General features: G+C 37.4%; 1 protein-coding gene and 1 long non-coding RNA gene across 6 annotated transcripts; both read right to left on the reverse strand.

Annotated features, from left to right (window-relative positions):
* Nucleotides 1-11,213: 11,213 nt before the first annotated feature.
* On the reverse strand, nucleotides 11,214-12,303 carry LOC133835973 (uncharacterized). The gene is made up of 2 exons (XR_009893668.1): nucleotides 11,646-12,303; nucleotides 11,214-11,539 (listed from the first exon to the last, which is right to left on the reverse strand). It is a non-coding gene; the product is annotated as an uncharacterized LOC133835973 (long non-coding RNA).
* A 1,487-nt stretch (nucleotides 12,304-13,790) lies between these two features.
* Nucleotides 13,791-23,520, reverse strand: LOC133835972 (fragile X messenger ribonucleoprotein 1 homolog). Of its 5 annotated transcripts, none has more exons than XM_062266173.1 (12): nucleotides 23,224-23,520; nucleotides 22,019-22,305; nucleotides 21,747-21,932; nucleotides 20,885-20,934; nucleotides 18,212-18,544; nucleotides 17,982-18,147; nucleotides 17,859-17,926; nucleotides 17,488-17,797; nucleotides 17,273-17,404; nucleotides 16,653-17,208; nucleotides 16,254-16,337; nucleotides 13,791-16,188 (listed from the first exon to the last, which is right to left on the reverse strand). In XM_062266173.1, exons 3-12 carry the CDS (start codon nucleotides 21,795-21,797, stop codon nucleotides 15,737-15,739), a joined length of 2,202 nt encoding a protein of 733 aa, XP_062122157.1. In that variant the 5' UTR covers nucleotides 21,798-21,932; nucleotides 22,019-22,305; nucleotides 23,224-23,520; the 3' UTR covers nucleotides 13,791-15,736. The 5 variants fall into 5 exon arrangements, with proteins under 5 accessions (XP_062122157.1, XP_062122159.1, XP_062122160.1 ...); XM_062266175.1 differs by having other exon boundaries at nucleotides 17,497-17,797; nucleotides 23,224-23,518; XM_062266176.1 differs by having other exon boundaries at nucleotides 16,263-16,337; nucleotides 23,224-23,518.
* Between the last annotated feature and the right edge of the window lie 919 nt (nucleotides 23,521-24,439).

Raw genomic sequence — 24,439 nt, forward strand, 5'->3', positions numbered from 1 at the left:
GTGGGATAATAAATACATAGACGGTCTCTAAAAACAATTCCCTAAAGTTTACAGTTGTGTTGAAAAAGCTTTTTCAACCATACTCAATTTGTGCTCGTTTCGTAAATGAAAACTTAACAAAAATAAAAATAAAAACAGAAATAAAACTGACATGAAATAAATGGAGTCATGCATGACGACGATTAAAAGCGTTAGCAGCTGGCCTCACACACACACACACACACCCCACTCACTGATGTGTGTGTGTGTGTGTAAGTAACTCAATTTTTTCAATTTAAGTTGACCTTAGTACAAAATTTGATCGATAATTTCGCATAATTGCGAAATGCGCACACACACAAACACAAACACAGGGCGACACATGGCAAAGCCGCCTTCACACACACACACACATACACGGAGGTAAATCACCTTGAACATTAACGCCCAATGCAAAATGCAACTGACATGAGAAATTTCATGTGCAAGCGAGACAGCAATAGAGTGCAGGGCATGGTCTATGACAAGTGTGTTGGGGAAGGGGAAGGGGGGAGAGCGCGTCAAGTCAAACGTGAGAGACAGCTTGTTATACATAGTTTTGTGGCATGAGCGAGGTCCGCACTACATTTGCGTCATGCGACCATAGAAGCTACAACTACAAGTCGTTAAAAAATAGTTAAAGCAACAACAACAACAAGCAATTTCAACTGCAGCACTGCAAAGCCAAAAGCTTTGACGCTTCCTGCTCTCGTTGTTGTTGTTTCTCTGCTGCTTCGCTGCTGCTGCTTTGGTTGAGTTTCAGTGAGTGGGCGCCATGCCAAAAGCTCGCTCTCTCACACTCTCTCTCTGTTTTGAGTGTGTGTGCTCTCTCAGTGTTCAACGTTGTGTGTTGGCGCTTTTTGTGTGAACGAGCTTGAGCAGCTGACAGTTGCGCTTCAGCATTAGAGGAGCGTAGTTTGCAGTTTACTTTGCGCCGAACGAAATCAAAAGTTTTGAGTGTTTGACTCGTGTGCCAAGTGTGAGTGTGTGCCAGTGAGTGTGTGTGCCTGTGTGTTGCAGTTGCAGCCAAAGAGAGAGACAGAGAGCGGACAGAAATAAAATGCCACTGCACACATTGTGTGGCAGCCCAGTGGGGCGCGTTTAGTATATTTCACCTTTGAGCGTCTTTGGGGCCCAGCAGCAACAACAACAGCAGCAGCAGCATTGTGCCGCCAACTCACACACAAGCACACGTACACACTTTAACACTTGGACACGCAGCAGAAGTAGAAGCAGCAGCGCTGCAAGTTTCATTCACGCCGCGTGGCCATCGAAAATGTCGTCGTCGTCGTCGTTGTCGTTGTTGGTTCGCGTCGCGTCGCATCGCGTTCATAAAAGAAATTGGCCTAAAATTGTAACAGTTTTTTCTACGACAACAACAACAAGAAAGAGCAGCAGAAGAAGCAGAAGCAGAAGAAGAAACATCGGAGACAGCAACAACAAACGAAGCGCAGCGCAGTTGCAGTTGACGTCGACGTCGAAATGCGCTGCTGCTGCTGCCAGCTGCCAGCTGCTGCTGTTGGTTGCTTTCAGCTGCATGGCCAGCAACGTCAGTCGTCAGTTTTAATTTCCACATCGAGTTAACAACACGAGACAGCGGCGGCAGCAGCAGCAGCAGCAAAAGGAGCAGAGCTGAGCAGCGACTTGAGTCGAGCGTCTCGACAAAAAAAAAAGCGGCAGTTGAAGTCTTCGTTTGTCAGTTGGCATTTGGATTTTGTGGATTGTGGACTTTGTGGATTTTGTGGAATTTGGATTAGTCGAACAGAGCACGAGGCTACTACGTTTGTGTCTATGTGTGTGTGTGTGTTATAACCAAACAGCTGTTTTAAGTTTGAATGTGTGTGAACATTGCATAAACTATTTCGAATGCACACGTAACAACGTAGCTGGCAGCGAACAGCGCATCTCTGCCTTGCAATCATTTTTAATTTGAATTTGTAGTTGTTTTTATTTTTGCCATTTCCCGTTATGCAACAATGCAACAACACACAACACAATTGCACTGTGAACGAATATTCTCAGTGCATGGCAATTGTTTCGCACACTATCTATTTTTTTTGTTTTCTTTTTTTGGGGAATGCCGTTATAAAAGCTTCACTCGCATGCGTGTGTGGGTTGAAAACAATTCACATCACAGCATCGACTTAACTACTACAACTATTTTCTATTGCACTCGCACTTACACACACACACACGTACACAACGCACGTGCTGTCCCTTTCTGGCCTTTCATTGTGGGTTGGTTGAGTTTAAATTTAGATAAGCCTTGCCTGCAGATGGCGCTGTTGTTGTTAGTGTGACACACTCCCGTTCTCTCTCTGTTTCAGTCACTCTCTTTGGCCTTCTTATATAATGTGTATGTTTGTTTTTAATTGCATTTCACAGTGCAAAAAAAAAAATATCTGAGTTAAATCTGCAATTAAAGCGTCGCTTAAAGTTGAAAGGCTGCGAAAATTTCGTGCGCTGTCAATTAAACAAGACGCGCACACACGCGGCGTATGCGCAATTTTCACAGATTGCGTTCAAGCAACACACACACACATACAGAGCGTTGCAATGCATAACGTAACCACTTGACCTTGCACACATGCAGCTTGTATTACACACACAAACACAGTCACACTCACACACTTTATTGGCTTATATAGTTTAGCTATATGTGAGAGAATTTTGCAATACGTTTCGCTTTGTTTTTGTTGTGTGTAAAAATAAGAAACGTCGGCATATGGTGTCTATTCACTATATAGAGTGTGTGTGTGTATGTGTGTGTGTGTGTGGGCGTTGCAAGGCTTGTTATGAGGTCGATCTTTCAACAGTGTGTGTGTGTGTGTAAAGATGACTGAAAAATGCATTTGACACAGAAAAACAGCTAAAAGTTAGTTGGCGTTTTTTTTCCCTCTCTCTTTTTCTCTTTCTTTGCCATGATTCACAATATTATTAGGAAATTTTTGCTATATGCGGGTCGATTTAAGTTTCTATTCGTATTTTTTTGCAAGTAAAACCAAAACCGGTTTAAGGCATTTTTATTCGCCCCTTTACAATTAAATTTGTTAACATGTTTTAGTCATGAAATTGAAATTGTTGGCAAGTAAAGTTGCAGTCTAACTTTTGTTTTGTTAGTAGCTAATTAGCGTAACATTTCATTTTGAAATTTGTACCTAAGCGAGATAAGTCTCGCATTTTATATTGACGTCAACAACCTGAACAGACAAATTCGTTGGTATTTTGTCTGCGCTATCTATGTGTGTGTGTGTGTGTGTTTTATGTTTGTCTTGTGTCTGGTATCTCGACAAAAGTTACGTGGAATGACATCATCAGCGTTTGGATCATTAGTCAGTTTAGTGCGAGAGAGAGAGAGAGAGAGTAAAATACTTTGGACCTCGACTAGACGCCACATGAAATACTAAAAATTGCACTGATAAGCAAAAATCGTTGTCTGTAGTCGATTGTCTGTAGTCTGGCTGGATCATGAATCACGTGTTTGGAAGGGGAGGGGGAGAAAATCATTCTATATAATAGAATGTTTCATATTTCACGCTTTGTTGCTCAGGGGGAAGTGGAAAGGAAATTGGCGGAGTGTGGCGACCTTCACAGCTGGTGACAAGGTCACAAACAGCTTCAGCTTTGTAACTAAACTGTAAATTTGGGTCAGTGTTATGACCCAGTTTAGTGCACGCTGCACTTTTGACACCTTTCTTCTCTCACTCACTATTGATTTTAGCCTTTTTGCGTCTAGTATCGAAAACATATCGATGCAGCTGCAGAGCTGTAAAGATTGTATTTTGTATTTGTAGCTGCATCTGCGAAAAACTGCTGCAGCCAAAAATAAAAATGATTGCTGGCTTCGAGCCAACACACACACACAACGAATAAAGGGCGGGCACAGGGAAAAGGAGGCGTGACAGATACTAGATACTAGATACAAGGCATGCAGAAAGCGAAATGTTGGCCCAAAACGAAGTCAAAGCGTTGCTATAAATACACCGAAAAACTGCAAAATGCAAATTGACAATGAGAACGAAAACGAGAAAGCGAGCAGCTCTCTCGTTCTTTCTCTTTCTCTTTCACTCTTCTCTCTCTCTCTCTTTAAGAACGTGCCCCTCTTTGGGTTGCAGCAGCAGCATTGGCAAAATCAATGCGCACTTTTGTGTCATTTCGCTTTTCACTTATTACATCACAAAAAAAAACAAAAAAAGACACACACATAAATTCGAATACGAGAACGAAGACAAATCGAGGCCCTGCAATTTGGGTCAGTTGAGCTTACACACACACACACATAAAAACCTGGCCAACTACCAAGCAACCAATGTTGCCAAGAATCTATACAAGTCTATCTATATATCTATATCTTTACTATATAGTTTGTTTGCCATTCTTGTGCTTAAAGTTTAACGAGCTCAATTTGGTCGCAAAATCGCAGTTGTTGTTCCGTGTTCTGAAATCTCCAACTCCAAAAAGAAAATGTGGGCCAAATGTTAGCCTAGTGTTTCACAAAGTCGGTCAATCTATAAGCTCACATAACGGTCAACACACAGTTTCTAGTTTCATGCATTGATTATACACTCCCATTGACAAAACACCAAAAAATGATTCACACTTATTTCGAGGTTGTTTCGGATTTTCGCTACGCTTCGTTTGATATTCATTTTGAGCATTTGAAATCGAACTTGAATGATAATTCCTCTATAACAATCATGCATATTATATACAGCTTAAGATATTCCCAACTTGGGAATTTTTTAGCTCGCTTTACAGGGTCATTCCCAATAACGTTTTCGCTTAGCAGGCTTTTATCTATTCCCTTTTAAATATGCATTAGAAAACTTGAATAAGATCATTTCTTTCAATCGGGATTTCATTTCACTTTGTGTGGTTATTCCCAATAACGTTTTTACTGAGATTTTACGGTGTGGTAAATGTCGTGGAGAACTTTTTTCTACTCAATTTAAATCATCAACAAAACTTGTATAATATATTTTTTTAATCGGGATTTAATTTCGCTTTGCTGGGTCATTACAAGTAACGTTTTCGCTCTTTGTTGTGGAGCATTTTGTCTACTTTATTTTAAACGTGCAACAACAAAACTTGCATAAGATAATTTTATTTTATATTTGGGATTTCTTCTCACTTTGCTTGGTCATTCCAAGTAACACTTTCGCTCTTTCTTTATTTAGTAGTTTTGTTATTTTATTTTAAATATGGAGCCACAAATCTTGCATAAGAAATTAGCTTTTTACATTTTTCTAACGATTCTTTTAATAAGCTCTTAAAACTTTCTAAGCTCTTCCAAAAAAAGGATATCGCCTAAAATTGCTAGAAATGAGTTTTAAACTAATTTCTCCTCATCAGCTACTATTTTATTCAATTTGCTTGAATAATTTAAATTTCTGGCTTTATATTTGACCAACTTTTCGCCACTTTTGATCACTTTATCCGCAGCTGAAAGTAGCGCAACTTTTCCGAGCGAAAAACAGTTTTAATTTTTCGGAGTTTTCTGCACCATTTCGTCTTTGCAGCTGCCGCAAAGAGTTTTCAACAATTTCAACTACACGCGCTCGACGTTAATCTCCCCCTCTCTTTCAGTTCGTTATGTTGCCTTCTCTCTCCCATGTGCTACACGCGATTCGCTTTTGATCGCCGTCGTCTTTGGTGTGCTTTGCTGTTGCTTTTCGCTGAGCCTATCACGCATTTGCCGCATGACTAAGTTGCCAGCATATTTTTCGTTTTTCAGAATATTATTATATGTGTGTATGAGTATGAGTATTTTTTTTTGTTGTTTGCGTGGTTTGTTTTTCGTTAAAATTAGCTGAAAGAGTCATAAAAAAACACTCGTCGTCGTCGTCTCTCTGACGAAAGCAGCCTGAAACACAAATCGACATCGACATTCACATTCAGATTCACATTCATTTGTCTCAACAATGAAAATTACATAAAATTCCGGCACATTGATATTTCGCCCGAGGGCGTTTTGGAATTCCGCCGGAATTGTACAAATCTCTACAATTTGTTTAGTTTTTTTTTAATGTTTTTTCTTGGTTAACATGTGATTCGCTGTTTCCACTTTTGTTGGCCAAACTCGCAGTTGCCAAGGCGTCGTTGTCGTTGTCGACCGCATTCTTTGGACACTCTCTCGAATCACAGTCACCGGTTAAATCGCCAGTTATTCATTAACAAATTTTGAATGAACAATGTTTACGCACATGTTGACTTAAGTGCTTAGAGCAAAGCTGGTGTAGCTATCGGTACAGTGGAGACTGCTGAATGAAGGACAGCGATTTATTTTCAACAAACTTTTAAAGAGTATTACTGTAGCAAATGTGAATCTTCTTTCTTAAGTTTGCATATATTTAATATGATAATTGCCAGCTGAAATTTTAGCTATTTATTCTTTGATTCTTTTGAATGTGAATCTTATTTCTTTAGCTTGCAGTTCTATATATTTAATCTAACAATTTCCACCGGAAACTTTAGCTATTTATTTTCATACTCTTCTGATAGAAATTTATGTTTTTTTTGGAACATCTTTCTCTAACTTCTGCCAGTTCTATAAGTTTTATTATATTATTCTCAGCTAAAGAATAAATATATAAAATTCTTCGACCCTTTTGATAGAAATGAATGTTTTCTGAAACTTATTTCTTCAACTTGTGCTAGTTCTAAATTTCCTTTTGGATTATTTACAGCTATAAATTTAGCTTATTATTCCAAAACTTATGTGATAGAAATCGATATATCTTCTTTTGTTAGCTAATAGCTCTAAATTTCTATCATTTTTTTTAGCTATGTCGTTGGCTATTCATTTTAATAGAAATAATTGTTTTTTTGATAAAGTTTTTTCTTGCAAAGCTTATACAATTATTGGATTAGTTTCAGCTAAACATTTAGCTACTCATTCCAATACTTCTGTGATGGAAATGAATATCTTTCTTCTTTCTATCAAAACTCTGTTTAAAGTCTCTAAAGTTGTAGCTTTGCATTGTCATAGAAATAATTGTTTTCTTCTTAAAGATTTTTCTTGTAAACCTTTTACAATTCTAAAAATTAAAAGTTTTCGTGTTAAGATTTTACACTTATTTCTATTTCTATTATTATTTAAGGGGAAAGATTAATTCGACCGAATTTATTTCTTATTATATACATTTCTAGCATAATATTAAATAAAAATTATAGATTCTCTTTCACTTTTTATTAAAGTAAAGTTTCTTATCACTTTATAAATATTTCTTAAACATTTTTGCAAACTAACTTATCGTAGCTTCTATAAATTCGAACTCTCTCTTTCTGGAACCAACTTCAGTTGTTTTGGTGTTTTGACAGCTGTCACTTCGACTTTTTCTTTCTCCTTTACAATAAAATAGTTTTGTGCTAAAGAATAATAAATTTCTACAGTTGACAGTCGCTAGTTTGAACGTTTTGCAAGACAAGTTCTCCTCTCCCAAAAAAAAAGTTTGACCGAATTTTCTAAGACAATTTTTTGTATGTTTTCACAACAGTTGCAAAGCTTTCTTCTAGTATATTTTTCAATGTACTTCTTTGTATAAAAGTTGGCTCAATGCTACAGTGAAGTCTAAGTAAAGTGAACAAAGGAAAAGCAATTTTTATGAAGTTGAATTTTACAAAGCGAGGCAACTTTGGAAGTTCTAAGAATTCAGTTGTCTTTGTATTTACTTTTGCACTATTACAGCTTGTCATATCGAGTGTTTACTGTGGCGTTTGAGACGTGCTAAGTGGGCTGCCGCTGTGTTTGTTTGGCTGTCGTTTCATTTGCTACAAATTGTTCGCAATTCAACGAAAATGTTGTTGTTGCTTTTTTGGCCAGAAGTCAAACAGTAAATTAATTTAAGTAGCGTTATGTGTGTGAGGCTCAATTGGCTGTAAGTGTGCATGTGTGTGTGTGTAGTTGCAACTCTTTTGGGCCACTTCCGCTGCTGTTAGAAGTTGAAAACACTTTTCGAGAGTCGCAACTTTTATTTTACGACACTTTGGCAGGGCAACAAAAAGTAAGCAAGAAGCAGTTCAGTTTTCTGTGTGTCGGCGTTTTATGACCCAGATAAAATATAAGCGTGTTGACCAACAACAACAACAACAACAACTATTACACACACACACACATACACTTGAGCACACGCACAGCTGTGTTTACAGTGAGAACTGTTAATGAAAAGCGCTCAGCATTTGCCTAATGAAATTATAACTGAGATACTAAGTGCTTTGGCAGCCAAGAGGGGGGGCGGGGCATGTTGCACAAGATGAAGAAGAAGAAGAAAAAACACCGACCCATTTAGCACACATCATAAATTATATTTTGTTGTTGTTTCATTTGTTGTTACTTTATTTATTCGCTCTCTTATGTTTTTTTTTGGTTTAAATATTTTTCTGTAACGCTTTTTGAGCCAGCGTCGATACACCTAAGCGCACACACACACACACACTCGCAGCACACACACACACTGACATAAATAAGCCTTAATTTATTTAATTGCCACAGCAATGTTGTTCTTGTTGTTATTGCAGTCAGTTGTTGTTTTTGTTTTTTTGCGCTTATGCATTTATTATTATTTTTTCAGTTTGTGTTTTCCTTTGTTGTGTTCGCTGTCTGGAAATTAGAGCACAAAACATTTGCGCGCACGCGATTAAAAATTCTGTTAGATACACAAACACACACACACACAAACACTAACACACACATAAACTCGACGAGCTTATTAATTGTGCGGCGCATGCGGCGTATACGCAATTAATTTTGGCCTTTGCGTGACATTTTTTTTGCTGCTCTCATCAGTTTTACAGCATCGAAAATAATTCTCTACTTCTCAACTTAAAACACAATTGACAATCATCTCAGTGTTAATTGTTAGCTTAGCTTCGCTCTGTATACACTCTAATTTATGAGGGTATCTTTCTATTGTTGTCGAACATGCAACACGCTTTAAAAGGGGTGTGGCAACAAAGTAGATAGTACTTACAACTGAAATTGCATATCTGATGATCAATTTAGATTCGCTTGGCAATTTGTTTGTCGTTTATTTGACGAAACAACTGCTTGAAACTTATCTGTCATTCGTTAAGGTTTTTAGAGGTAGTGCTTATAAAGAAAAAGACTAAAATGTAGGTCAATATTTAAGAGCTGCCTTTAGAAATAATTGTATCAACATTTAAAGCTTCTATCATCAAGAAATTTCGAAAATTTGAGAAAGAAAACGGAGATTGAAATCTTTTAGATAGTCAGGTTTTATAACTTAAATTTTCAATAATATCTTATAACTTGAAATAGGTATTATTCTAATAAAAGGAAAACAAATTGACGGAGATTGAAATCTTTTAGATATTCAGTTATTTTAACTTAAATTTTCAATAATATTTTATAACTAGAAATACGTATTATTCTAGTAATAGGAAAATAAATTGTAGAAGGCTGATTTTTAATAAATTTATTAAACTTAAGAGAGACAAGGAACAAAGTAAAATACTATAAACGTTTTTAAAGAATAGTTAATAATATTGATATTGATGTTCAACTCATTTAAAGATTATAAATCGGAGTATAAAATCTTTTAGTTAGAACGGAAATGAAGAGTATTAATATTCAGAAATTTTTGCTGATATTTTTAATAGTTAAGTTGTCAATTTTAAGATAGAAAACAGTTTGCAAAATTCTAAATAAATGCAGTCAATATCAATATCTAATAACATTGGGAAAAGAAAGGAATTTTAAGTAAGAAAATAGTTTAGAATATTCAAAATAAATGCAGTCAATATTAATCAATATTGCTAATGGGAAAAGCAGTTTAAAAAGCAACTTTAAGCTAGAAAATAGTTAAGAATTTTTAGTTCTTCATTAAATACAAAGTCAATATCAGACTAAACAAGTAAGAAAGTTACAGTCGAGTGTGCTCGACTGTGAGATACCCGCTACCCATTTTTAATAAAGGCAAAATATTGCGGTATCATTTTCAAAATATACCGAAAATACTAAAAAAATACTAAAAATATACCAAATGGTATATTTGGTATATCGATATAGTACACCATTCAAAGTATACCATAGACGGCACAATGTGCCAGATTGTCGGCCAAAGCAACTCAGACCCCTAGTAAGTAGGCGTTTTTCCCATACAAAAGTATTTCCTTAATAACTTCCACAATTTTTATCTGATCGCAACCAAATTTTCAGGAATCATAACTATTACAGTAGTTATTGTATATACCAAAATTCGTAGCTCTAGCTTTAAAATTACACTTGTTATTCGATTTTTGATTTGCGGGGCGGAAGTGGGCGTGGCAAAATTTGAAACAAACTTGATCTGCGTGCAAACATAACAAATGCTGTCGAAAAAAAATTATAGCTCTATCTCTTATAGTCTCTGAGATCTAGGTGTTCATACGGACGGACGGACGGACGGACAGACGGACAGACGGACAGACGGACAGACGGACAGACGGACATGGCTATATCGTCTCGGCTGTTGACGCTGATCAAGAATATATATACTTTATAGGGTCGGAGATGCCTCCTTCTACCTGTTACATACATTTCCTGCCGGCACAAAGTTATAATACCCTTCTACCCTATGGGTAGCGGGTATAAAAACACTATTGGGGAAATTTTGTTGAAAAAGTTAATTCAAATTAGAAAATAGTTTAGAATATGCAATTAGATGGAGAGTCAATAGCATACTGCTAAATACTATTGGGGAAACAAGTTCAAAAAGATATTTTGGAATAGAAAATATCTGTCAGAATAGGAAATACTAGTTAAGAAATTAGTTTAAAAAAGTGGTTTCCTTAATAGAAGCTACAAAATTTTTGTTTGCTCTAGTTTTCGGTTTAGTTTTCGATCGTGTTCCATCGATAGTAAACATTATTAAGGAAATTAGCTGAGAAAGTGGTTTATTTTAAAAGAATTTGCAGTTTTTTTTTGGTGAAGTTTTCGGTTTAGATTTCGATCTTTCTATCACTAGTAAAGATTATTAGGGAAATTAGTTAAAAAGTGTTTTGATTTTTTATAAAACTGAAAGTTTTTATGGTGTACTTTTTGGTTTAGTTTTCCCTCGTTTTTGTCGCTAATAAACTCTATTAGAGAAATTTGTTAAGAAAGTGTTTATTATGTCTAGCTTTGGGTTGAGTTTTCGCTCGTTCTTTTGGCATTCGCTGTTGTTGGCTGATAGACACGCCTTTTTGACTGCACCCAGTTAAAGTTGCGCCACGCTTGAGTTCCGTTCTCGTTGAGTACGCAAAACTTTGTCGCGATCAATTTGACGTCATGAGGCTTTGAATTTCTTTCCTGGCAACTGGCGACGAAGTTGGAAGTTGACTTTGGCATTAGAGATACGATACGAAACGATACGATACGATTTTTCGGTTGTAATCGCTTTTAAAGCGTGCTTATCTTATCTGTCATTTCCTCCCCCCTCCCCTCCTCACCGTTTGATGTCTGCTTCGTTTTGGGTTTTTCGGTTTATTTACGCTGCATTTTCCGGCTAAAGCTGCCATGACGGATGGGTTGTATTACAAGTAACTACGATGAGGTGGAGGAGGAAGAGGGAATTGTGACACATAAATGACTTTGTATAAGCGAATTGAAAGCACACACACACCACACACACACATATACACGCACACACACATTGACCCAGTTAAGCAGTCGCCCCCAGGCACTAGACTCACTTCCTCCTCCACTCCTCCTCTCAACTGTCGCCACATTTGCTAATCACAATTTGAATTTTTTTCAATTGATAACGTTTTTTATGTTCTCTCTCTGTCGCTCTTGCATGGTTGAGTTTTTGTTTTTGTGTTTGATTTGATTTTTTCGTGTGTTTTTGCTTTTGCTTTTGATTTTGATACATGATGAGGAATATAACAAGCAAAGGTAACAAGCGCTCTCAACGATGCCACGCCCACTCGCCAAGCCTACCGCCCTGACACTGACACGCCGCCGTCTCTCTCTCTCTCTCTCTCTGCCTGTCTCTTTCTTGTTACGCTCGACGATTTTCAGTTACAAACAAAAAAGAAAAAGAATAAACAAATACAAAATATATGGTTAAAGAAAAATGTAAATGTAAATGTAAAAAAGAGAAATGCATCCTTGAAACAGTTTTGGGCTGCGTGTCAGGAGTGCATTTGCACTGAAACATTCTGAAGCTTGTAAATGCACTATCTGGTACGACATTCCAGAACGTACAATCTTCCAAACTGAAATGCTGAATATAATGAAAATATGCAATTTTTGTGTGATACTGTGACAATAAATTTAGCTGCAATTTTAAGAAATATATAACTATATAATTCTAGGTTTACTTTTTAATACTTATTTTAAGCATATATAAATATATTCTTTGCAAAATAAATGAAATAAATAACTGTATTATTTATGTGGTTTTATTTACTCTACCCCAAATCTCTTTCTACTTTGGAAAGTTGAGGCTAATGTTGACCTTGAACGTAAACCGCGCTCTTAACTAAGTGGGTCGCCAAAACAGCCCACTAAATAAAAAGCGGTAAACATAGTAAACTTTCAACCATCAGTTAAAGTTTCCGCAATTATAACAAATTGCTTAAAGTTGCGCTAAAATGTCGACCTTCATGCGTCGCATGCTGTAAGTAATTTGCGACTAGTTTAGCCCCTAAACCTTCTCTCTCTCCCTCTAACAAACACCCATGAGCCAAGGCTTGGGAGTCGCAGCAACATGTTCTCTCAAACTTTTTATTGCATATTTTACAGCGCTGCGTTAGACGAAGCTTTTCTCGATTATTTCTGTTTGTTTTTGGGACTGTGGACAAGAACCACCACGCAACGCGCGGTGCTCAGCATAAACTGCAGCATAGCTGCGCTGCCCGCAAGATGGCGCCTCCAAATGTTCGCCGTATTGAAAAAGCTCAGCATGGGTTGCTTACCAACAGCCGCAGGATGGCGACAGCAGCAACTAAAGAAGAGCAAACATCCAGTTTTGAAAGTGATTTTCTTTTTTAGCATATATTCGCATATTTTAGAAACTTTTCGTTTTGTTTTATGTACATCCGTTTACTAAAATATTCAACAATTCAATTGGCTATGCGCTTTGGCAGTGTGGTTAGCTGGTTGTGTGGCCATTGCACAATTCACAGCCACTATCTTCACTGCCGCCGCGACAAGCTGAGACAGCAATGAAAGGAATGAGTAAAAATATATATTAATTGTAAAGAAAAAGTATTTTATAATAAATAAATCATTACCAGAATGTTAAAATGGTATTAGAAAAGGTATGTAAAGAAACAGTATTGATTTTAAAATAAATAACAGAAAGTTTAACAGAATGTTAAAACAATGTTGTTATTCAAATTCAAAATTTTGGATTCTACAAATTGAAAAAGGTAACAGGCGAACAGAATTTGCAGCAAGTTGATTTGGAACTAAAATTGAATGGAAATTTTAGAAGCTCTTTGTTGAAAGGCAACGAAGAATATCAAGTTACAAATTCCTATTGTTTAGTGAAGTTCTATAACAAAGCTAATTACGTCTGAAAAAGTACCAGGTGATCAGCATTCACAGCAAATAACTGCAGGCAGAAAAATTAAGTATACGCACAGTGATTAAAAGATGTTTCCCGTAAAAGGTAAAGTATTTAAATAAATTCGCATTTAGTTGTAGGTTTTTTTGTTTCATATATATATAAATTTTAAATTAATAAAATTTACTTGCTATATTTCTATATAAGTTCATCTTCATATAAATAATAATTTTAAATCGCACATTTTTTTCTGTTTTGTTTTCCATTTTTTTGTTGGTTTGCTTTTTTTTTTAATTTCTTTTGTTTTTTATTTGAATTACACAACATTACTATTATTTATCGTTATCGTTTTTCTTTAGACGTATTGTTAAAAGATTTCTTCTTTTTTTTTGTGTTTTTCTTACATATTATTGACATTGTTCTTCAAATAAATGAGAAGATCCTGTTTGTTTTTGTATTATTATATATTTATGTTATTTCTTACGGTTGCTTGTTCAGTTGTTGTTTTTCTGTATTACATTTAAATATCTGCAAGTTGATTTGTTTTGTTTAAATTATGCTTTTAAAGATCTATTATTTTTTGTTTTGCTCGGTAAATGTTTTTCGCATTTTCCAGTTGAGTTTTTTCTTTTGTAAATTGATAATGTTAATCGCTGTATATGTGGTTAGCTGTGTGTGTGTGTGTGTTTGTTGCATTAAATAATTTAAGAGTATTGAATAAAGGACTAATAAATTAGTTATACGCATGGTAGGTGTATTGGCAAAGTTTAATATATAATTATTATGATTGTATCAACAAAATGTAATGAATTATATGTAGATTTGTTTTTTACCCCATATTCATTGCGTTGTTATTGATGTGAGCGAGCTTATGCCACCTCTTCGTATGTGTGTGTGTGTTTATGTGTAATGTATGAGAGTGTGTGGTTGTGATAGTGTTAAATAATAGATAATAAATACAACATTATACGAATAAGAGAGGATTTCCATGTTGTTAACATTCAGCGCGACAAAAAAAAATTAAATAAAACCAAACACAAAATGCAACAAAAGTGTAAACAAAAAAATTATTACATTTTTCGCATGCAAAATGAATTTGCATTGTTTTTTTTTGTTCTTTCTATATTCATTCATACAATTTTGTCTGCTGAGATTTGTGTTAGCAACACATTTGAAGTTTTGGGTACGTAACTAAACAATAATAATACAAAAAAATAATAAAGTTTGAAGCGCGAAAATAATAATAAAAAAAAAACTAATAAAGATAATATAATAGTTAACTGTTGCATTTCAGTTTGTTCCACGCACGAATTATACACAAAACTTGACAAACTAAATTAATGCTAATCAATAAAAAAATCAACAACAAAAAAATGTAGGAGCGAAAGCGAAGCAATTACATTTGATATAGTTATTTTTTTCTTCTTTGTTTCAACTATAATTTGTTTTATGCAACTATAAACATTTGCAAATTTGTTGACCAAAAAAAAAAGAGACGCTTTTAAAGCGCAATTCTCGACTGAGAGAAAGAGAGAGTGAGAAACTATGCTAAGTAGTTGCTTGCTTGATTTACGTTTAAGTTAACATATTCCAATTAGTTTTAGGTTTTTTGTTGTTTATACACATATATTTATATACATACATATATATATATAGATATACATATATATATTAGTTTCATTTTGATTGTTATTAAAGTTTTATTTAATTTCAATTACAATTATAAGCCTAGGCAGGTTTGTTCATCCTCCTTCATCTTCTTGCTTTCTTCTTTTGTGTATAATTCGAGCTGTCTGTGTGTGTGTGTACGTGTGCGTGTAGTGTGTGTGTGTTAGTATGATTGTATAGTTATTACATATTTCATGTATATTTTATGCTTTGTTTTAGTTACTCAAATAGTTTCTGAAACATTTTATTATTTATGCCTACTCTACACGTTGTTCATCTTCTTGTTGTTTTTTTATAGTTTATAGTTTTTTGTTGTTGTTGTTGTTGTTGATGTTGCTGTGGTTGTTGTTGTTGATGTTGTTTGTTGTGTTTACATTAACATTCTAATTTATTTATCGGCCTGCATTCATTTGTTGTTGCGCATACAACAATTCGTTAGTCGAACAATGTGCAATGTGTGTTGTTGTTTGTGGTTGTTGCGGATGCGATTCTTGTTGCTGCTGATGCTGCTGTGGTGGTGGTTGCTGTTGTTGTTGTAATGTTGCTGCTGCTGCTGTTACCTAGGACGTACCGTTGACCAAACCCTCCTTCTTAATGGCATCCGTTGCAGCCGCCTGCTCTGTATGGTTGTTGCGATTCTTGTTGTTGCGTCGCGGCTTCGATTGCTGCTGTGCCGCCTGCGGTTGTTGCTGTTGTCCCTGCTGCTGCTGCTGTTGTTGCGGTGGTTGTGGCTGCTGCTGCTGCTGTGTGCCAGCCTGTTGCTTGTCACTGTTGTTGCGCGGCGCATCCTTCGATTTGTTGTTGGCACCGCCTCCGCCGCCGCCTCCAGTTGAAGAGTTGTTCGCATTGCCGCTGCTCTGTTTGTTATTCTCTTGTGCATTCACTTGGGCTTTGTTCGATTGCGCTGACGACGCCTGCTGCTGTTGTTGCTGTTGCTGTCCTGACTGTGACGACTGCTGCTGCTGTGTTTTGTTGTTATTGTTGTTGTTATTATTGCCCACTGCGCCATTGGCTAATGCAAAACGAAATATAAAAGAAATGTTGAGCATGACAAGATTCGATTGCAATTTATCTCACCATACTCACTGTTGCTAGGCGCATTGTTGTTCTTTTGCCTTCTGCGTCTTCTGGAGCTGCCCTCATACGACGAGTTGCTGTCCGCTGTTTGTGACGAAGAAGAAGAATACAAACAAACATTCGAGATTGTAAGACACGAGAACAAGAACACACAACTTATTAAGCAGATCGATCATTCATTCATTTATCCCCAAGAAACAACAAATGTTTATAAAGCAATAATTCATTACATGTCATCAACATCAACACATCAAGACAAACAAAAATAAATGCAAAATTCTGTTTCCGTTGTAGTCTCTCAATCTCTCCCACTTTGTCTGTCTCTCTTGCCCTTTCTTCCCTGTCCCTGTGTCTCTGCTTGATCGATCTCTTAATCCATTGCACGATTGAATGACTCACCACGCTCCACGCTGCTCACTTCGCGCGTCTCTCGCATCTCCTCGGTGTGATTGTGGTACTGATAATCCCTGCCGCTGCCTCCACCGCCGCCACCGTTCTGCTCATTGCGTGGCGGCCGGCGATTGGTGCCACGCCTATCATTATTGCCACGATAGTTGTTGCCACCACCTCCACCGCCACCGCTGCTGTTGTTGCCACCGCCTCCACCTCCACCACTGTTGTTGCCAGCATTTGATTGACCAACATTGCCGCGATCATTATAACGCTGTTCACGCTGATGATCGCCGCGGGAATTGTAATCGTCGTCCTCGCGTCGATTGTTGTGATAGCGCTGATTCATATTGTTGCCACCGCCGCCACCGCCACGCCCACGTCCACGACCACGCTGGCCACCGCTGCCGCCGCGTATCGAGCGCACGGACTCGATGTCGCTGCTGTAGCCGCGTTCCGAGCGCCGCGAGACCGCAAAGCTTTGTGTCGAACCCATGGAGGACTCTTGAATGGCTCGCAACTGTTGATCAATCTCCAGCTTCTCCTGACGCAGCTGCTCCACTTCCTAGAAGGGTAGAAAACAAGCCAAGTTAGCCGAAAATTCGATCAAGATTAAGATTCTTGCTCACCTTTAGATGCGACAGATGATATTCGAGGAGCACTTTCGCATTCGCAATGCTCTCCATAGTGCCGATGAACACAAAGGGTACATGCGCCATTTCACGTGGTATATTCAGATCCTGTTCATCATCGCCAGCGATCTGTGATCGTTGTTGTGTGTGTTTTGTTTTTTTTTTGGATAGGCATAGATTAGGCCATGTCACACACAGTGTACAATACTCACAGCACTCACCTTGATTCGAAACACGCCACTTTTGTCAACAATCTCCTGGATGATGCGACCATTCTTGCCAATCACCTTGCCCACCAGCTCTCTGGGCACCTGAAAGAACTCCTCGGCATACTCAAGCATGGCCCGGGCCCGCTGCACCGACTCCTCTGTCTCGCCACTGATTTTGAATGTGCACGACTTCTCCTCCAGCTCAATATTCGTAACGCCGACCAGCGTGCGTGCCGCTTGTATATTGGAGCCGTGTGAGCCAATTGCCAGGCCCATGAGATCATCGCGCACGCGAAATTCCTCAATAAAGTTGCTGCAAAAGTGACGATAAGTATTTTATTGCCATAATAAAGAGAATTCGAGTTCAAACTTACCCGCGACTCATCAGCTTAGTCGTTTCCAGCTGGCGAGCAGCTTCTTCAGTCCTTTTCAAGAGCATAACCTGTTGAATAAAGTCACATTTTAGTCCAGTTTATATGTAGAATCATTGTCATTACCTTTTGTGAGAGATTACGAAAATGCATATCCTTGAGCATGCTGGCACGCTTTTGAGTGTGTTCCCATTTGGAGATGACAATGAGAGCGTCCAGTTCGCGATTGTAATTGCAGACACCAGCATCGATGGTGCGCTGAAACTCCTTGTGTATGCCATCCTTTTGAGCTCTGGAAAAGAGAGAATGTTGTATTGAATGATCGAATATATAAATAGGAACCCATCAACACTTACTCTTCGCGCAACTCCTCGGGCACAGGCAACGTGAACTGAAAGAACGATTTGGGCGTGATTGGCGGATTTGGATTTTTGGCGCGCAGTCTGCCCAGCTCACAGATCTCGGTGTAGGGCGTCTCGAAGCCAATGTATGCCACCGCACAGATTTCAGCTTTGAGCATTTTGATCACTGCCACCCACCAGCCGCAGGTTTCGCGCTCGTTTGTGCGCGTCAACACCTCCACCTCCATGCCCTCCTCGAAGGCGGGTGCAGCTGGCACGCCTCCCAGCGGCGCCTCATCGGGTGGCAGGCGAACATTGACGAATGCATATTTCAGCACCTCAGGCACACTGCAAGCATACCAAATACAATAATGATTAAAATAATAGTTAAGATCAAGTTAAATATTATTAAAAATATGTATATTTAATATAATAATATTATATAACATATAGTTATAGTTCTTTATAGAAACATTAAAAGAATTAAGGGAATATGCTACAAAATTTGAATCTATTCCCCATAATTGTTATAAAATAAATGTAATATTAAAAAACCTATTATTTAAAATAATTACTATAATAATAGTTATATAAATAAATAATAATAATAATAATCTTCATGAATAAAATATCAATATAATAATAATATTAATGAATAAAATAAAAAAATAAACAAACAAAACAAAAAATAAATTGTGAATAAAATAATGATATAAATTTAAATGACGCAAATAAATTATGTTTATTCACTAAATCGATATAATGAAATGATATTCCATTCACTGATATTAAAATACAAGTTTATAATCTTAATAGCTATAACAATTTTAATGAAACTCATTTAAAATTAAAATAATATTCGTTATTAATAACTATACTAATAATGGTAATTAGATAAATTAAAAGATAATTTTAAAAAAATGTATTATATTAATATTATATCCATAAGAGAAAAAAATGATATGTCTATTAATATAAGACCAAACAAAATTTAATTATAATCATAGCCCTACTTAAAATGATATAAAAAACAATTTTAGTTAAAAAATTAAAAGATAATTTTCGAAAAATTTATTATCCAAAACAGAAATTATATAAATGTATACTAATATAAAACCGAATAAATTTAATGATATTCGTAGTCCTACATTAAAATGGAAAAGTAAACAATTTTAGTCATAGCCATAAAAATTCTATGCATTAAAATGAAATAAAAAAAACAAATTTAGACACTATATTCAAAACAAAATAAAATGAAATGAATGAAACTCTTTAAAAATGAAAAGCAAATATAAAAATAGTTCTAACAATAACAATAAAAAATGAATACTATTATTATATCATAAAAAATACTAATAATAAGGAGACCAATAATAGTGAAATTTAAGTAATTCAAGTAATTGAACACTATATTCAACACAAAATATAATGAAATGAAGGATAATAATTAAAAATTTAAATATATCCATAACAATATAATAACTATCATTTTAACCATAACAATACTAATAATAAAGAAACCAATAATAGTGAAATTGAAGTTAAATGATACTCATATAAGGAATAATTATACCCTTAACAATGCTAATAACACAATTAACGCAATTATCAAAACAATGAATAATAGTTTGTTGCACACACATGCAAATGTATAATTTTTTTTTTATCAGCAGCGACAGCAGCAGCAGACAAGTGTTTGCTGACGTCGTTGTCGCAGTCGTTGCGTTGACGTCGACGTCGACTGCGGACTGCGCGACGTCTCTGCTGCATTTGTTGGCCAAGCGCCAAGCGAGTCTACACACATACACAAACGCTCACACACACGTGCGCAATTTGCGGGGGTGTCCCTATCTCGAAACATAGATCGGAAATGACATACATACAAACACTTCTGCATATATTGCTTGCTTCGTTTTCGTTTTGTCTTTTGTTTTTGTCTGCCTGAGGAGACACATAGAGCAAAGAGAGCGCGAAGAGTCCGAAGGCACTAAAATTAGACTTAGCTGCGGCCATAAAAAAAGATAAAAAGAGTCCCCTAACTAATATCGCATTTAAAATAGAGGCCAGAAGAAGATTTTCAATCGAAACTACAAGATTTGTTCCAAAAATGTCACGAAAAATGCAGCAGCAAAGAGAAAGGAAGAAGAAGACGCCGTCGAAGACAGACAGACAGACAGTCGGAGGACAAAGTGAAAGAAATGACAAGAAAAATAGTTTCTTTCCGCGATTGGTAAAAATAGCCGCAAGTGAGGCGCGAAGCGAGACGCCACCGTTGCTGTTGCTTCTCTGCTGCTGCTTTGCTGTTTAGTGGCATTTGGCTGTTGATGTCTGACAGCGAGGAGTGTGGCACAAACACACAGACGGACGGACAGACAGACAGACGGATGGATACATAGTTATTGCCTTTGAAAGAGGCTGCCACTTGTCCGGCAACTGTCGAGAGCACACTTTGTTGTCAGTCGAAAGGAGCTGCCGCCGCTGCTGCTGTGTTGCAAACAAATTGCGCCAAATTCAACATAAATGATGCGCCACCCATAAAGTCAAGAGACGCCGCCGCTGCCAAGGCAATTGCAAATTGGTTAGAAAATATACGCACTAATTTAAACCGTGAAGCACTATTTTGATTAGTTTTGTAGTTTTTGTTTAAATGCGCTGCTGCTGCTGATGATGCTGCTTGCCACAACTTACCCGTCCACATCCACAAAGATGCCATCATCGCCGACAGCTGTCACCTGGCCCTGTTATTGTTGTTGTTGCGTTTGACGTCGACATCGCAGCGAGCAAAATACAAAAAAGAGACGAGAGCAATAGAGAAAAAATGTGTCATTAATGCTGGTGCTTTATGATATATATACGGCACACATATTTAATTATATTTTTATGATCGTTTTCAGTTGTCGCCCCGCTCAGTGAGATCACAAGACCCATTTGCATTTGAAGTGAGGGGAAATTCGCCTGATAACAAATGCAAACTAAAAAAACGCTTATCAGAAATGCAAATTCTAGGAATTTCCTCATTACAGTACTAAAATTAATTTCCCTCCCTCACTTTGCAGGGTATTCTATGTGATTAGCATAATGCAATGCAAATCTGATAAGCTTTTAGAAAGGGAAATCACACGAACACACACACACGCAGACACAGAGCAGCCAAGTCTGTGGAGTTAGCATAGCGACTTCTCCCTCACACACACACACACACACTCACGTACGCTTAGGGCATATGCAGCGCTGCTTGCGCAGACGGCACGCACACCCCCACGCACACACAGCAACAACAACAAAGTGCGCCCTATGCGAAAGTCTGCATGCGTATGCGTGAGTGCGTACGTGTGTTTGTGTCTCGATGTGAGACTCCACTCAACACAAAATGTTGGCAGTTATTTTTAGATATAAAGCTAAAATTTACGAAATTAGAAACTGAGGCGGCCGTCGTCGTGTCATCGCTGACGGAGCGCCGTACTGCGGTCAACGGCGGCAACTTCACGACACAGCTGAACTTCCCAATTGGAGTGAGTGCTCTCTCACTCGCTCTCTTTGCGTTGCTTACCTTGTAGTAGGCACCATTATCGAGTCGCACTTCGACCATCAGATCACCCATTTTTGTTGTTGTTTAGATCCCTGTGTTTGTTGTTATCGGTTATCGATGACGGTATCCAACTCCTTTTTGCTTTCGATTAGAATACTTTATTGCTTGTCGCCCTTTATATGTACGTTGTGTGTCTGTTTGTATAGCCTATTGAAAAGAAGAGATGAATTTTAATGGCATTCGCATACAATGAGTAATATTAATATAAATTCATTAAGAAACAAAACACCTACAACGATACACAACTGGATTATTTCTTTACGATTCCCTGCGCTTTACTTCGTTATCAGTCTTTTTGCTTTGTTACTGTTGTTGTGGTCGCTGCTACTGCTGCTGTTGCTTGTTGTTGTTGCTGCGGCGGCTGCTGCTTGTTGTTGTTGTGGTGGTGGTGGTAATATGCTTACTGCTCTCTGCTCTGCTGCTGCTTTTGTCAGAAAAAAACACACGCAGACACACAGATATAAACACTCGTCACACACACACACAAACAAACAAACGGTACGTTCCACTCTCACAGTTCCTGTAAAAATATAAACAAGAAGAAGAGCGCGCGCTTGCAATAACAACAAATAGTATAAATAAAACTTGAGAGCAATATTATTAGTTTGTAATGTGAATGCGATGAATCAAATTAATATGACACAGCTAACAACGACAACGAGACGATGGCAATCAACAAAATTTTGAAGTTATTTTCGTCCCAGCAATAGAGGAAAGAAATTCCTTTCTGGTTGAAAATATCAAGAAACAACAAACACACAACACCAACAGTAGCAACAACAACAACAACAAAATGCAGAGACAAACGTCAACGCGCTTTTGCCGGGACAGCAGCAGAGGCAGCGACAGCGACTGAGGCGGCGGCAGCGCTGCTAGTGCGTCTTCTTCTTCAATTTATGGCCAGCGCCGCTGCGCCGTCGTCTTTCTTTTGTGTCTTCACATCACTTCTCCGCTCTCTCACACAGACGCACACCAATACTCTCGCGCACATACACACAAACATATACAACTGTCAGCAGCAGCAGCCGCCGAAATGCTGAGCATGCTTTTCCAATAAGAATTTCATGCACACACACACACACACGCGTACGCACACATTTAAAAAGTGACTAGCACATGCCGATTTTTCATACACATACACACAAATGTATCAAATTTACGGGATTATTCCTTGAAAAGTTCTATCAATTTCTGGCACATGATAATTTAAACACACTTTAAATACTCAACAATTCCACAATCCGTGTGCTATAGCTAGAATTTTTCATCTTTTCACCTCCCTTTTGCTGCACAAATTCGCCGCAGTCGCGGCTGCTGCTTCTGCTGCCGCCTTTGCCGCTGTGCAAAAAAAATTTTTTTTCGCTTCTTGCAAAAATTCTTGAGACGAACTTGGCGAGTCTACAATTACGTTGAATACTGTAAAAGTTATTGCACTTACGGCTGCCCGGCACGTTGATCCGCTGATTTGATTAATACAAGCCCTTGAACCCTTTGGAAAATAAAAAATATATCGCGTGCAGTGCGCTGCTTTACTGCTTCCAAAAATTTTTTTCGGCTGCGCTGCGTTCTCTTCGCTTTGCTTTTGATCTGCTTCGCAGCTCCACTAATGCTGCCAACTCGCTGCAATTCACTCGCGTTCGCAAACAACCTTTTGTAATTTAATTTTATTCGCTATGTTGATGAAATGGTTGTCGAATGAAAAATTCAACAATATTATTTTGATAAATAAGTTTTGTTAAATAGCTCGTCGTTCGCTTCAACGCACACTCAGAAAACATCTGTGACATGTATTGCACGGTGGGGCAACTCTCTCAACTGACAACCAAATGGGCGTTGCCAACTATTTGAAATTGTCGATTCACTTTGCACATTTACCAGGGCTGCAAGACAATGCAGAGTAGCATTTTGCGCGCGCACATCGCAATAATTTGAAATTTAAATTGTAAGTAACGTTAATTTGCAGTTCATAGATTAAATAGACTACTGCTCACTTTGCTGGTGACACAGGGACAATTGAAATTGATTGGCTAGCTCTAACTCAAACTAGACAATCAGTTCAATTCACTAGATGTTCACAATTCAATTGATTTCGATGTGATTTTAATTGACTTAATTAATCATATGGCGACAAAGTCACACGTTTCTGAGCGCCTTTTTTACGACTATGTTGTACATATTTACGACCAGACCTTTGCCGTTTAATGTAATTGTAATTGTTTTTGGGGTCGTCGCATGACTTTTTCCTCCGCTCAGCCGACTTGCAGTCGCGTGACATGCTGTGCTGATCAACAGCGTTGTCAATCAACAATCAATGTTTGTTGTGGCTACCCATAAAATGCAGCTCGGTAAACAGATGAAAACTTAAATAGTTGATAAATGCGCAAAATAAAGGGAACAGTGGGTAAATTGTAAATTCTGGAACACTAAGGATATGATTGTTGGCAAGCATGCAATTGATTCTCTATTTTCATTAATAAAAAGCAGAGTTTTCACTTAAAGTTGTTCACATATTTAAGTTTGCGATAATTGAATATGTAAGTATTCAACTGTGATTCATAAAGAAAAGCGTAAGTAATATTCATGTACTTCTATGTGTGTAGGTAAGTGCGCTTGTATGTGTGTATTCCCAGTAGTTACACAGGTAACTTAGGGTA

Source organism: Drosophila sulfurigaster, chromosome 2R (genome assembly GCF_023558435.1).
Source record: "Drosophila sulfurigaster albostrigata strain 15112-1811.04 chromosome 2R, ASM2355843v2, whole genome shotgun sequence".
NCBI lineage: Eukaryota > Metazoa > Arthropoda > Insecta > Diptera > Drosophilidae > Drosophila > Drosophila sulfurigaster.